We start from the raw sequence: 16,210 nt of genomic DNA, 5'->3' as shown, positions 1-16,210 counted from the left end.
ATAAACAGCTGATGAAATCATCAGATTGTGCTCTGTGTAGTAAGCATGTAATGTTCAACTTGGTTGATGTACAAGGTAATGGGTTTTCCCCATGAGTCACAAGTACATGGTAGAACAGTTCTCCTTAATGATGTCACTGGGAAAGCTCTTCGAAAGGGATTTCCAAGTGATGCCCTTCTAAAGGGCTTTCCCTGTGATGTCATAAAACTAGGTCAAGCATCGATTAGCAGAATTGGAAAAAAATACATAGAAATTTTGCACATTTTCTCCCAGTACTTCCAAACGGCTTAGAGCTGATGGACGAAACCTGTCAGTTCAATTCCACGATCTATTTTCCACCTATTGACAAAATATCAGCTGTGTACATCCAGTGGTTACAATTTGTGCCACCAAGAGCTAACAGAAACTTACTCTCAGGACCATTCTATAAGGGTCAACGCAGTTGATCCTAAAAAAAGAATCGACTAATAAACATATAACGGATAATGACGATTATTCCGAGTTATATTTTCCACCTTTTTACAAATAGGTCCTCGTATCGAGTTATAGTAACGTTACACGTATAGATCGATATATTTAGCATAAATTATCATTATATTTACACACCGACATAGATAGTTTTGGAATAATCACACGTGTATAGGAAATGATAATGTACGGCGATTAAAAATACACGAACATATAGAATCGTATACAACACCAGGTCATTCGAAGAAAGCATTCTTAACAATTAAAGATGTTCGGTTTTGTTCTTTTAACATTGGGGGGAAATATTCTATACGGGCTTTACGTTAAATAGAGGCCCTTGACTACTATCTACGCGTACGAATTCCCCGCCGAAAGCCGAAGGTTCCTCGGTCGCGCCCGCGAATGATCCCAGCTGTGCTCGAAACCGAAAGAAATTTCTGAGGCGTCGCGCGAGGAAGAATCTGTGTACCTTTTTCGATACCACCCAACTACGCACAGCCACGGGTGAAGACCACACACGTTCAAGCGGCTAGTGTGAGAATCGATATTAGACCTTGGAGTAATGGTTGCGGACTACTCCGAGATTAGACCATTATCCGGCAAATAAGGATGTTTCCAGATACCAGGCGCCAACTTGAGGCGCAGTCCTGCAGGTCCAATTTTTCAAGGCAGCATAAAAAGTGTCCTAAAAGTGACGTATTTTCTTGAACTGTAACACTGTGTTTGTCTGTGTGCCACCTTTTTAACAATATATAACATTAATTTTTCCGGCAAATGGGAGATGGACAATAAATCGCGCTAATGGTTTTAGGATAAGGAACATTAAAATCTGTCCAACAATGTGGTACTGCCTCAAAATGGCCCGAGCGGAAGCACCCTATTAGACTAGTATCTAATACGAGCCTCTACTACGCAAGTAAACACAAACCTTTTAAGTATTATATTCATATGCTGCTAAAGTAAGGCTAAAAAAAATTTGATACCTTGTTTCTCCGCTCTGCTGAGCTTGAAAGTTGACCCGGCCGGCCGCCTATCTACCCTATACATAACTTTTTTTAAAATCGTGATCAAGTTTACCGTAACAGACTCGGCCGCTATAGAAATGAACTGTTTACAAATTTTATCATATTTTACAAAAATAACCCGGCCGCTGCGGAGAAACAAGGTATCATTTTTGTTTAGCCTTAAAGGTAAACCTGACCTAACTCAGATATGGTCGACGCGGAGTAGTTCGGGCTGAAATGAATTTTTTCTTCGACTTAAATTCAACCTTTTCTTCCGATCTCTTTTCTAAACTGGTCTTTCGTCTACCTAGGACCGATTTCGCCGGTGTTAGTTCGTCCGAATTAGGAGAGGTTCACCGTTTTTAAAGTAATCGATTACCCCTGTCGACGCCCAAAATGCGAAACGTTGTACCTTTTTAGACACTGAATGTCTATAATACCCCTTCATCGAGAATAGTCATCTATTTACATTAGCATAGCTTCGCATTGGACACTTTGTACCTAAAGAAAACCTATTTTCAGAATATCCCTTAAGAATTTTAGCCGATATCGTTTTTTTGTTCTAGTTTAAGAATAGTTATTCGTTCAGGCAAGCACGCACCGAAACCGACAACAGATTGTGACACTCCTGTCTTGGAATCTCTTTAAAACGATATTAATCTTTTCCTTTATACCTCGAGTAGCTTTTCATAAACATATGGGTCAGCTGCACACAGCTCAGATTAAAGACCAGTCTCAGATGTTCTTAGTTCACAAGCCTCATCCAACGACTTAAGACCAGTCCTATGATTTAAGGCAAGTCTTTAAGATCATCTTAACTCTTCGGCCAATTGAACAACATAAGACCAACCATTTTAATAATTTAAGGCTAGTCTAAGCCCATATAAGTCGAAAAGCCAACTTAACCACCAACTTAACCACTTAAAAACGACCATGCTCATACGATTTGAAGACTAGTCTTAGACAATCTAACGGGAATTTAACAACTTTTGAGACTAAGTCTTCATATCTAATACAACTAACAAACTCAAGTCAGTAAGTCTGTGCAGGTTCGATATTCAGCTAAAGGCTATCGGCTAATCCACGAGGTAACTCGTCACCGATAACAAGAACGCATTTCCTATCATACCGATAGGTCTCTACGCCAATCGAGAAACACTCCGTAATAGCTTTGACTTTAAAACCTGCCAAATCGGAATGAAGTTGTTACCAGAATATAGTCCACGGGGAAATACCCTCCCCATAAATACAGGTGAATAGGGAACATAGCCATTCGCCACATATATATGTATATATAGTCACAAAGATTTGTTCGTCCGAGAGTTCGTTTTTTTTAGATTTTTTTTCGGATTTTTTCTAAAGAAATTAATTTCCGTTGCGGCGGCCGGAATCCGTTAATACGGTCGACATCAAGTGACTGTCGTCGTCGACAGCGTGAACAGTTGAATACGCGAAGAATTGAAGTAAAGGTGCGACGAGTGATAGACCAACGACCACACGTACGGTATGAAGAACTCCTCGGGCGACTCCTCTTCGACGTACTTGAACTTCAACTCGGGGAATTTCTGAAAAATGATATAATCGCGTAGAAATAAAACGTAAAAAGGAACACGTGTCCAGTACATTTTCACCTGACGATGATCTCTAGGGTGAGATCGAAACGTCGTGTCTTTTAAATATTTTAGATTTAATAAATAAATTCTTGTTTTTAAATTCTTTTAATCTGTAAATAGTGGGATTTTATCTTATTATCCGTTCACCACGTTTGAGTGTGGTTATCGTTCTATGAGTACATTTTCGTTTCGGGCGCTAACATCCATTTTTTAAAACATCGTACCTTTAGTTTCGTTTTGCTGAATTGACGGATTCCCTGTTCGATGACGTCGCGCACCTGTTCGACGGACAAATTCGAATCGGTTTGTTCTAAACGACTTGAGAAATAGGCGAGCACCTGAAAAAAGCCACGAACAATTAAAAATCTTCTTTCAACAATTGCATCGTTCACCAGATAAAATATGGTTTCACATGATTTTCCATATTTTTCCAACAGTTATCTGCCTTAGGTAAAATAACAATACTGCTCAAAATCTGGACGTATTATCGAATAAAATTTCTTACGAAATTTTCTCACAGATTGCGCATAAATTCTGAGCTCAACGGTATAAGGCATACGATGGAATCAAAACATTTCGAGACATTTTTCTCGCAATTATTCATACATTTCCATGAATTTTCGCATGTATTTTTTTCCCAATGATTATTCACGAGCGATGAGCTATAATTTTGCAATTCACCGTGGTTACAAAATATGCCTGGGTCCCATACGGATTGTTGTTACAGAATATGCAAAAGTACTAATATATACAAAAATACCATATTATTCCCCCGTTCAACGCCCCCAAGTGAACATGTACAGAAACCAATGACTTGAAACTGACCATAATTATGAAGCATGTCATGAGCTTCAAATTCGCAATTGATCATGGCTACGAAATGTGCATAGCTACTAATATACCGTTGCCGGTATATGCTATTCTATTATTCGTGCTATCGGGTTCTTACGGGTTGAGCAATTTGATTGTCCACACCCAGGTTATAAATTCTCTATACCCCCTAACAAACTGTCACCACAAAATTTCCATAGCTTTCCGAGGGCCTTATAAAAAATTCTAATTTTTCAAAACTTTCCAACACTTTCCAAAACTCGAAAGAACCCTGTGCTGAATAATCGGCTGTAGCTCACAACATCCGTGATAAAACAAAATCCCACAATAAATGAAGAAATGTCTTAAACGTTTACTAAAATATTAGAAACATTTCGGGTGCTTACGACTTAAGTTACGGTGACTAGAGAGACTGTGCTATTCCACCGCGAATGTATATAGTGGGCTAAAAACTGGAACTCACCGTATCGATGTTCTGGATGATGTCTTGAAAGGTCGGATGCGTGCGGAAGTACGCGAACAGCTCTCGCTTGTAGAGCAGCGTGTAGACGAGGTTCGGATTGTGATGCAGGGCATGAGTTAAACACGAGTTGACGATCTCCAACACCATACGAATCACCTCTTCCAGCACGGATAAATCCTGCAGCTGAGGACGAAAAAAAAACAGCAGCCGCCCGAATTAAAAACCGATTAAAAATGAAGTATCATCCGTTGAAATGGGTAAAACAGTCACTAATTTTGACGATGAGCTAATTAATCATTTTCAATTCAATTAAAAACTCGTATGATGCGCTGAACACGCGTGAATTGTGGACGATCAGTTCTTGAAAGCGCGCCGATAAATGTCTAATATCTGGTGTCCGTAGTTCATTTCCGATTAACCCTTTCAGTGCATCTACACTGCAGTGCGGTGTATGAATCGGTGATGGATTTTGCTAGCACACCGCATTGCGGTGTATTGATGTAATTAGTAAATAGTTTTTATCTCTATTGAAAGATGGCAGCACCTGTCAAACTTAGTGAAATGTTAGTAACTAATGATACACCGCACCTCGGTGTAGACGCACTATAGCGGTATTCCCGTTATTCAACACACTAGGGTGGAATTTTTCAAAATTTTCAAATTATCTCCAGCACTATAGGGTATTGATTAGTCAGCATTGAAAGGGTTAAAATATCTCAATGCGAAATTCTGAATACATGTGAAGTGTGAACAACCAGTTTCCGAAAGTGTGCAAATGAAATCTATATATAGTGTTTGTAGTTCATTTCAAATCAAAAATGTCTGAGGTTAAATACTGAACACATGCGAAGTGTAGACGATCATGAACCGAATGTCGTTCGATAAACATGCGTGTCACTTACGTGTTCCTGTTCGAGGTCGGTCTCGGAGCCGCTTTCGACACTGCGCGTTTCCTGCGACGCCGCGTGTTGTATCTGTTCGATCAGTTTTGTGTGCTTCTTGCACAGCTGTGAAAATAGGCTGCAAATCGAGAAGATGCGTAGCGAAAATTACGAACCATCGAAAAATCGACAATGATGATTATTACTAAAGGAAGTATCGAGTCTCGGTCAGTTGAAGTTTGCTGTATTTCAACATATACCAACTCGAGGTAGAATTTTACCGGCCTCAACTTTACCGCAGTAAGAGACAGAGTCTACTGTATTTCACAAACTCTTACTCAGTATTATTGGGCACTAATTTGCGCTAGAATTTTACCGGCCTCAACTTAACCGCAGTAAGAGACAGAGTCTACTGTATTTCCCAAACTCTTACTTAGTATTATTGGGCACTAATTTGCGCTAGAATTTTACCGGCTTCAACTAAACCGCAGTAAGAGACAGAGTCTACTGTATTTCACAAACTCTTACTCAGTATTCGACACCAACTCGGGGTAGAATTTTACCGGCCTCAACTTAACCGCAGTAAGAGACAGAGTCTACTGTATTTCACAAACTCTTACTCAGTATTTGACACCAACTCGTGGTAGAATTTTACCAGTTCATACTTAACCGCAGTACATGACAGAATCCAGTAGATTTTCTTCAATTGAATATCAAACTAAACTTAATTTTGTTTTTATTGCTCCGGTCATACCTGATTAATCTTTGGCTGACATACGGATGCAGAGCTTTGAACTGACTGGACATGTTCGCGAGCGCTGCCAAACAATTCGTGTGTAAGTACTTGTCCTAGAAAAGAGAAAATACAGATAAAAGAAGACCATTAGATATAAACAATATAATCTTAATCCCGATTGCATATACTTTAGGATGACATTTTTTGTCAATCACAATTACATGCACAAACCCAATATCAACACAATATGTCAAAGCGTGTTAGAAACTTTTCGAAGTAAGTTGATTCCATCAATGGATTGCAATAGATATGAGTGCGTGAAATTTTCAAAGAGATAGATATGATTCGTGCTGCGTACCCTCATTCTGGTCATGTTGAATTGTATAGTACGTATTACGACGAGAATCAGTAATCCTCCGAGTGTAATCTCCGTAATCTGACGCTCTTTAAACCACGTTATATTCTTCAAACGCTGAAAAAAAACGAAATCGACATCTTGAAAACGAGTGCCATGGTGAAGTCTAACTTCCGGTGTTTGTAGTTCATGTTCAATCAAAAATGTCACAGGTGAAGTCCTGAACACATTTGAGTGTGGACGATCAGTTTTTGAAAATAAACGGATAAAATTCAAATGTCTGTAGTTCATTCTCGATTAAAAATGTCTCAGGTGAAGCACTGAACACATGTCAAGTGTGGACAATCAGTTTTTGAAAGTGCGCTGATAAAACATCTAAGGTCGGGTGTTTGTAGTACATTTTCAATTAGAAATTTCTTCAATTAAGGTGAATTCCTGAACACATGTAAATGTGGACGATCAAAAATTAGAAGAATAAAGAATGACAAACATCTAAGGGGATGCTGTATCCAGGCTGGAGACCTGTATATCCACGGAGGAAGCAAACAATCTTTTCCTCGGGGCACAATGATGACGGCAAGGACCCATTTCCATAGACTTATAGTCAACTCATCGAAAATCACCGAATTGTAATTCGGAGTTAACTCACCACTGCGGAACTGGATCTTGTATACATCGATGCTTTAGGATTATAAACTAAAACCTATTTCGCATATGTGTGGGACGCGCGACTTACCATTTCGTGAATGCTTTTGTTGAAAACTTCGTCTTCGCTAAGGACTAGTATGATAATCAACGCCATGTAAATGTGGTGAGAATTCTTTTCCTGCGCGTGATATAAGATCTTCAAAACGGGCATCACCTACCGGGGAATAACAATAGAAAATAGAAATCTGTTTTCTTAAGAACACTAAATGATAAGACCCGAATTTCCAATCGGTGGACTGGTCAGTTGAAAGGAATTCAGGCTAAAAAGGCCCAACATGAGCAAAGTCTTCTTTACTATCCAACTCACTGACATCTCTTTCAAGTCAAAACTTGATCTGATAAACAAAGTCTGATTTGAGCGGAGTCTACTATCCAACTAACAGATATCATCCAGCTCAGATATCACTCTGAAGTCAAAAAATTCGACTTGAACAGAGTGGTCTGTACCAGCAAACTCAGATATCACTTTCAAGTAAATAGATCAGACTTGGGAGTATACAGTACCATACAACTCACAGACATCGCTTTCGAGTCAAAAGATCAGACTTGTTGAGAGTCTACTGTACGATACAACTCAGATATCACTCTCAAATCAAAATATCAGACTCGAGCCGAGTCTACAGTAACGCCGAACTCCGTCCTGTCAAGCCAGCAAAATTTTTTTTTCAAAGATCTAACTCGAGTCTAGCGCAATCTAATTCTCACTTACCAGCTGGTCGACGTTAGTACGCGACAGTATGAACGCTTTGACGTGCGCGTTGCGGTGTAACAGAGTATAAAGCAGCAACGTCGTCTGGTCGTCTTTCAGCGTTTGGCACATCGCGTCGTACAGCTGCGAGTAGTCGATTTTAAACGTGGCCACCGCTTCCGTCGGGTCCGACGACGTCTGACTGTCTTGCTCTGAAAAATCAGGAAACGTGAAACGCGATCGAAACCCGTTCAGCGCGTCTACACCGCACAGTATGATGAATCAGTGATGGACTTTGCTAGTTCACCTGTGGCGGTGCATTGGTGTTCAAGGTAATAAGTTCTTATCAATTTTCAAAGATGGCAGCACCTGTTAAACATAGTGGAATAACAATACACCGTGGCATTATAGTGGTATGCCCATTATTCAACGACTGGTGTGGAATTTTTTTTCACATTTTCAACTCATCTCAAGCACTTTCGAGTGAGTGTATTAATTACAACAGCACTGAAAGGGTTAACTGCTTCAGCGCTGACCATTTCCGACGCTAACCAAGTGACGGAGATGATTTGAAAATTTTGAAAGTATAATGAGCATACGCCTAAAGGTGTATCATCGTTAGTCACTAATATTTCAAATGTTTAACAACAGACAGTGCTGCCATCTTTCCATAAGGATAATAAGTAGAAAAGTTTAAACGTAAAACCACACTGCGGTGTACCAGCTAAGTCTATCATCGATTTATACACCGCACTGCAGTGTAGACGATCTCAAAGTGTTTGTACGACAGGAATATAGGCTGCTAAAAACTAAGTCCACCAGGAGTCATCCCTCGATATGGGGATGCACCAAATGAGTTATCCAATTCATAAAGGGATGGCTCCAAATTCCACGATTTCGGTTCAAATCATGCAAAAAATAAGTGCACGCCGAGTCACCCACTAGAGAAAGGGCAACTCTGATTTTTTCTGATTGCCCAGATCCAAAACGGCTAAGTCAATACAAGGTAATCCACTTCATGAGGAGTTGGCTCCAATAGTCATGATTTAGGATTCATTCATGCCATAATCGAAAAACTTCACCCATAGCCACCCACCGGAGAAAGGGGTGGCTCCCGCAATTCAGATTGCCCGCATCCAAAAAACTTCAGAGTCAACCCAGGGTAACAATTTCAAAAGAATTTTAGTTTGACTTAAAAAGAAAACTTACCTTGTGAGTTAGTGAATGAGAACAGCGCCTGTCTGTACGGATTGTGAACCGACTGTCCGCTCGTGCAGTGATTCGTCAATATCAACATCAATAACAAGCTCTGATTGGCTAACAGCGGCGCGTCTGCCGCCGGCGTCTCCTCGCTTGGCGCTTCTTGGCCTTTTGCCAGACCTAACGTCACCACCGTCCACAGACCGGCTGCAGGAAATAAATCGAATACAATTCTTGAAAGCACTGAACGTAATACGGTTTAAACTCCCTCAGTAGCGACATCCTTATTATAAGGAACACCTTCCTGCTATAGTGTGTCTACAACGCGGTGCAGTATATCGTTTGTTACTAATATTTCACCGTTTGACAGGTGCTTCCATCTTTCAATAGAGATGAAAACTATAATTACTGATATCATCGATACACTGTCATGCAGTGTACTAGCAAAGTCAAACACCAGTGGCGTTGGAAGTGAAAGGTTTAATAATTTTGATAATTAGTAACTTTTAAGCTTATAAACTTAGACTTTTTTTTGAACACCGTGTTTTTGAAGAAATTGAAGTAAATTCGCCGCATATCAGAAGAACCTGTCAATAATTGGCAATTGGCCGCAGAACACCGATTTATACACCGCACTGCAGTGTAGATGCACTTAACTGTTCAAGCGGCTACCCCCAGAGTTCAAATGATTTGGTGAAGTCACATTTCTTTTCATTTTTTTTTTTGTATTTCATAATACAGATACGCCATTTATCCCAACACCCAAAAAATTTATGTCCTCAGTATTTCAGCTACCTCCTGTTTATTTTTAGGAGTTTTAGTTAAATTACTCAAAATTTCCAGTTCACTAATACAGGGGGAGGGGGAATGGCCAGCACTGTACTGAAAGGGTTACGAAGGCTCTATTCAATTCTTTATCGACCAAAGTCTTAAGGGGTCATTCATCTATTACACATGCATTAGGGGAGGGCAAGATTGGGCCCAATTGCGTAATCCGATGCTAAACGTATAGGGAAAATCTAAAAAAATTCCAATAAATGAATGATCCCTAACCTGGCATCAAGTATCAAATGCTCCTACCACCAGCCTTGACCTACCCATATATGCTATATTCATTGCGCTGATTTATGAAGGAATGTACTTACAGGCGACGGCCACTGTAGCGTTATACAGCATGCTCGAACCGCCGGGTTTACTCAATTGCTCGGGGCATTTCTCTTGTTTGATGTAATTCTGCAGCAAAGTCTTCATCAACAAACACGCGTGAATCGAACTGTAAAGAGAGAGAGAGAATTGCGAGAGTTGGTTCAGTAGGTTGCTATAATCAAATTTTGTATAACATCATCATAGTTTTTATTTAAACCGTTATTGAAATCGGATGAAATCATCGGTAATTCATTATCGTCGATTTTGTACCGTTAACGAGATTCTTAGGTCAGCTGTCAATTTTCTAAATACCCCGTTTGATGTACATAGAAAGCGCCTTCTATCTTCATCTGAACTCCGCACTTTGAAAACTACAGGATCCATCGCTGTTCATGTATATCATTGAGTGAGGAGGTCTAAATTGGCCACTTTACTTTACGCAAATAGGACTTAGAACTGAAATTTGCTTCAGCGATTATACAACAGGCGATCTGATCGCGAACATGGGCTACTCAGGCGGGGTTTCGTACTGTGGCCTATAGGATTCAAATTTTTGCCAAGGAAGGTTATCGCGTACAAACGGGACGAGTACTTTTCTCAGCGTCGATCTTACACTTACCACTTTCCCTGCATGATGAACCGATATAGCGTCGACGTGCACGCCGGCTGAGTGGTGAACATCTGCAGCGACAACAACACGAACAACGTGTTCAACGATTCCAGGTGTAGACTGTACGTAAACCCCCTAAAAATAAAAATATCGTCGACACGAGCGTAAACAATCTAAATAATCGATCGCCTATTCGCAGTGCGGTGATAGAATTCAATACACAGTAAACTGTCATGTATCCCTGTAAATATCGAACAGTTATTATCTCTATTGAAAGATGGCGACACACGTCACCGTTGTGAACAGAGCCATACATAGCGGGGTACAGGCGACAGTTAGCCCCCGAGAAAGTTTGGGAAAGTGTCATTTCAGGAAAATGTCATTGTTATATCCGATATAAATTCAATGTAGAATTTTTCACTTGAGACCGAAAACTTTTCAACTACTGCAACATCAGACAGAAATATGATTTTTCAGGAATACTGTGAGGAAAATAGCCACATTTGCAGCGGGACCGTTGAAAATATTTTCAGGGACAGCAAGTTTCAACAGCATAGCAGTGAGGCATTTTCAGGGACTGCTCTTGACAATCAGGGACAGTTGGCAGCCCTGCGGGACTGACAAGCATTTTGTTAATGCCTCACGAAGTTTTCGTTACAGCATAATAGGCCTATAAGAAGAATCAGTTTTGACTATCGGTTACTGCTCTGTTTTGGGTTTCTTTAGCCGTCAAGGCAGGTGTATATACACCGAACCGGTTAAGGATGAAGTTTTTTAAAGGTACGATCTACTTACACGACGGGAACGTCGACCAATAATTCGATTAAACAACTCATGAACTCGTCGGCGAGAGTTTCCTCGTCACCTTCGGCTGAATCTGCGACCAACTTCACCGAGCCAGCGCCTGTTTAAGCAATCAGAATAGAAAATCAAAGATTAGAAACTATAGACCAGATCCGTGATGCCATCAGGTTCGAATCCCTCCGAGGGAGGAACGTGGCAGAGTCTCGCGATGCCATCAGGTTCGAATCCCTGCGAGGAAGGGAAGAAGCAGAGTCTCGCGATGCCATTAGGTTTGAATCGATGAGAGAGAGAGGAATGTATAGCAAAGTCCCGCGATGTACATAGCTAAGCCGGACTTGATCCATCGACCTCGCTCCTCGCTAACTTCTGATCCATCAGGTGCACAAGTCTTGTGCTCTACTAACCGGGCCATTGTGACTGCATGGGTAGTGTAGCACTGTAAAACTGTATCGATGCAGTGAAAGTCTATAATCAGAATCACTGATCACTGATTGGCTGAAATTCTGCCGCCGCCGCTTGGCCCGCCTACGAATATTTTCACACCTGGTTACAGCTGTTGCATCAGGTCATACTATTGATAATCGAAGAAGTCCCGTAATTCGAATTTAACATGAAATAATCCATTGAAACGAAACTATCTAGTTTCGTTTCAATAAACTATTTCATATAAAATTCGAATTGTGGTTTTTCTTCAGTATCATCTACTGTATACAAAGATTAGAGTGTTTAATTCGACAAATAAGATGAAATGCAATGATCGACTACCATGCCGAATTTCAACGCCCAATTCTTCTCCACGGCGACACTATTTGGTACGTAGTAGTTTCGTATTAATACACAGATATATACAGTTCTATATATGCGGATTATACACGTACCATCGGCGTTAGCTGACGTATTACTAGCAGGCGCCGCTAATTGACTGGGTCTAGTTTCGAACTCGTCGAGTATCACCTCCTCCGACAGGTTCTCGATGAAATATTTGCAAATGTTGCGAATGATGAACAAAGCGTTGTACGTTTGCCAGACGAACACGTTACTAAACGAGAAAGAGAAAACGAAATATGAACCCCGGGTGGATGGTTCCCACAGTTAGATGAGTTTTAAAAATTTCAAAGTTTTTCCAAAGTATTTCACGGATGACTTCTCCATTTTCTCAAATGGAAAATGGGGCCTTCATAAAAATGGACATATATCATCACACTACAGTCAACATTTCAATGGTGAGTGGTCGATGACAGTGATTTTCAAGGGAAACCGCTGAAGAAAGTTGTACCCGGCAAATGCAGCGCTGCCAACTTCTAAAACAACTTCTAAACAGTTGGCAGCTCTACAAATGCAATACGCAAAATTTATGAATGAATTTCCCAAACATTTCCCTCATATGAGAAAAATTTCACGAATTCCCAAATATTTCCATACTAGGAATTATTATTTCAAGATTCCAAAGTTTGTTCGAATTTCCCCATTCTTTGGAACATATAGGCCTACCGCGTCGAACATCGATTGCCGCAAGGTTTGATCGGGTTTTTTTAAGACTTACTCTTCAGTTTGCGCGGAAGCTTTCAGTTCGGCGGCGCGACGCAGGAACACTCGCACCAGCGAGCCGAAGTTACCCGTGCGACAGTTGTTGATCGCGAAATTCTTGCAAATTCCCATTGTCGACTCTTCCAGCAAACGCATGTCGGATCTAAGGGTGAAAACGAATAAACAAAACACCAGTCACAAATTTAATCAGTTTTTGAGGAATTTTTCGGCAATATTTGAATGGAGTTACATAGATGGGTGCTCAATAGCCCATTCGCTGAGGTAGCTCTTTTCGAATAGTGGGGGCGGGGGAAGGGGCTATTTCAAGGTTGATAGTGTCTATCACCAATCTCATGTAGTGTCATGACATTCCGGGACTTATACCCGGTAATCGTCATGTTTAAGCCACAAATCCTGAAATCTCCATTTTCCAGGCATTCTCATAATCAGTAGACTTTGAGAGCTGTAATTAGTGAACTAGTATCTTGGATCTGATCCAGATAAAACAATTCGAAAATTAGTCTCAGCAATAATTAGGCCTATCGTAGTATGTAGTCACGGTACTATTAAAATCTGAATACCTAACAGAAAATCATGGATTTCTATGAAAAATAATGCGTATCTTATACGGAATACCCCAACCTCCCTCGCCAGGGGTCTGGTATCGCTCCCCAAACTCGCTTCCACCAGCCCCCGGGCCTCACGACGCGTGATTTCATTACTTGTGCGGGTTCGAATCTCTTGACGGGGGTGAAGATGGGTAGACCCCACCCTTGAATAGCTCTAGGTATAACCTTGACACTGATTTTAAGCAGGTGACCAAGGGTAGGTTACAGGGGACACGGTGTTCAAACTTACACATCATTCGGCGGTTGAAACTGGAACGACAGCAACTGATTCCAGAACGGGTCGTTTGGACAAATCGATTCTACGCCGCACAAACGTTTCAGGTATTCGTTGTCCTGTAGTTCGCTGATGCTGCTGCTGTTAACACCCATGATCTCGATCACTTTCTTTCGCTTCGAATACAACGCCTGAAAAATACGCTAAGCCTATAGAAATCAGAAAAGATGTTTCTTCATTTATGACGCAAAGACCTTATATTTAATTTTTCTTCATTTATGATGCAAAGACCTTATGTTTACTTTTTCTTCATTTATGATGCAAAGACCTTATGTTTACTTTTTCTACATTTATGATGCAAAGACCTTATGTTTACTTTTTCTTCATTTATGATGCAAAGACCTTATGTTTACTTTTTCTACATTTATGATGCAAAGACCTTATGTTTACTTTTTCTTCATTTATGATGCAAAGACCTTATGTTTTCTTTTTCTTCATTCATGACGCAAAGACCTTATGTTTACTTTTTCTTCATTTATGATGCAAAGACCTTATGTTTACTTTTTCTTCATTTATGATGCAAAGACCTTATGTTTACTTTTTCTTCATTTATGATGCAAAGACCTTATGTTTACTTTTTCCTCATTTATGACGCTAAGACCTTATGTTTACTTTTTCTTCATTTATGATGCAAAGACCTTATGTTTACTTTTTCTTCATTTATGATGCAAAGACCTTATGTTTACTTTTTCTTCATTTATGATGCAAAGACCTTATGTTTACTTTTTCTTCATTTATGATGCAAAGACCTTATGTTTACTTTTTCTTCATTTATGATGCAAAGACCTTATGTTTACTTTTTCCTCATTTATGACGCTAAGACCTTATGTTTACTTTTTCTTCATTTATGATGCAAAGTCCTTATGTTTACTTTTTCTTCATTTATGATGCAAAGACCTTATGTTTACTTTTTCTTCATTTATGATGCAAAGACCTTATGTTTACTTTTTTTTCATTTATGATGCAAAGACCTTATGTTTTCTTTTTCTTCATTCATGACGCAAAGACCTTATGTTTACTTTTTCTTCATTTATGATGCAAAGACCTTATGTTTACTTTTACCTTTTACCTTATGTTACACTTTCACGATCAAGTGGGCCGAGACTTTTTTCATAAACCCAATGGTGGGTATACGCCTGAGGCATCATTATTATTATAAGTGCATGGATACACTTCTAGAGATCGGCACTAATTTAACTACTGTCTGTCACACCTGCTCTCCGTGCGATGTTTTGGTCCGTAAATTCGTTAATAATCGGTTTATCTACCTTTATTACGCATCAATTTGTTCGGTGAGGAATTTTCATTCAGAAATAAACAATAATTTTTACTAACGTTGTCTTCGTTTTTATTTATGAGCGATAGTTTACTCAGCATACGCTCGTGTAATGCTGAAAAATCCGCTCCGCGGACGCTCGGAAACGTTACAGTGACGTCATCACCTGCTCATTAGCATATCAAAATACAGTAGGTGGCGCCACGTGACGGGCCATAAAAACCGTTTTTCAGCATTACGCGAGCGTATGCTAGGTTAACTATCGCTGATAGGGCCTAGATGGTAACACAAATTTATGCCAGTTCATGATTTATTTCTGAATGCAAATTCCTTACTGAACAAATTGATGCATAATATTTACAGATCAACTGATTATTAACGAAATTACGGACCAAAACGTCGCACGAAGAGCAGGTAGGTGTGACAGACACTAGAGTAGACAGTAACTGGTTCTAAGAAGGCCTAACACCTAACTAAAAAGAAGTGTTTTATATTTATGGTCCTAATAAGACTTTTAGGCCGACTTTTATCAGGTATATACCATCAAAACTGACCGAGCTAAACCACCTGATGTGCTCTCAAATCAAGTTGAAATAGACATCAGGCTTTTTGGGCTAGGCTCGGATGCTCGTTCGTATCGTCGATCGAGTCGAGATTTTGTGACATTTTGTCGGCAGTTTTTTCACCGATCCAACTGGATGTCAGTGGCAAAGGGCTCCTCAAAACAGGCCTAATTACCTATCAAATAAAAGCTCTATCCACTGAGAATCCAGTAATCTTTATTATCGCGATCTCTGACGTATTTCTACCGGAAAAAGCGTCAATTTTCCGTCATTTTTCAGGTTTTTTCGAACGACGTAACCCGGAAGTAAAATACACAGCGTCCCTGGTTATTCAACGCCAGTCAGCAGAGTCACAATCAAGTTAATTGAATTGTTTATTGATCAACGGAACAAATATATTTCGATTAAGAATGAATACTGAAGAATAAGTTTAA

At 39.9% G+C, this 16,210-nt stretch overlaps 1 protein-coding gene across 1 annotated transcript; it reads right to left on the bottom strand.

The window, feature by feature from the left end:
• Positions 1 to 501: 501 nt before the first annotated feature.
• Positions 502 to 16,072, bottom strand: LOC141913913 (dymeclin-like). Its single transcript, XM_074805127.1, has 16 exons — positions 15,952 to 16,072; positions 13,893 to 14,068; positions 13,051 to 13,197; positions 12,386 to 12,546; positions 11,499 to 11,607; positions 10,713 to 10,838; positions 10,093 to 10,220; positions 8,957 to 9,154; positions 7,769 to 7,959; positions 7,088 to 7,213; positions 6,355 to 6,468; positions 6,015 to 6,109; positions 5,282 to 5,399; positions 4,380 to 4,562; positions 3,310 to 3,423; positions 502 to 3,037 (listed from the first exon to the last, which is right to left on the bottom strand). Exons 2-16 carry the CDS (start codon positions 14,030 to 14,032, stop codon positions 2,882 to 2,884), a joined length of 2,106 nt encoding a protein of 701 aa, XP_074661228.1. The 5' UTR covers positions 14,033 to 14,068; positions 15,952 to 16,072; the 3' UTR covers positions 502 to 2,881.
• Between the last annotated feature and the right edge of the window lie 138 nt (positions 16,073 to 16,210).

The sequence above is a fragment of the Tubulanus polymorphus genome, chromosome 12, assembly GCF_964204645.1.
Source record: "Tubulanus polymorphus chromosome 12, tnTubPoly1.2, whole genome shotgun sequence".
Taxonomy (NCBI): Eukaryota; Metazoa; Nemertea; class Palaeonemertea; order Tubulaniformes; family Tubulanidae; genus Tubulanus; species Tubulanus polymorphus.
Note: the sequence above shows the minus strand (reverse complement) of the source record. Positions and strands in the feature narration are given on the sequence as shown.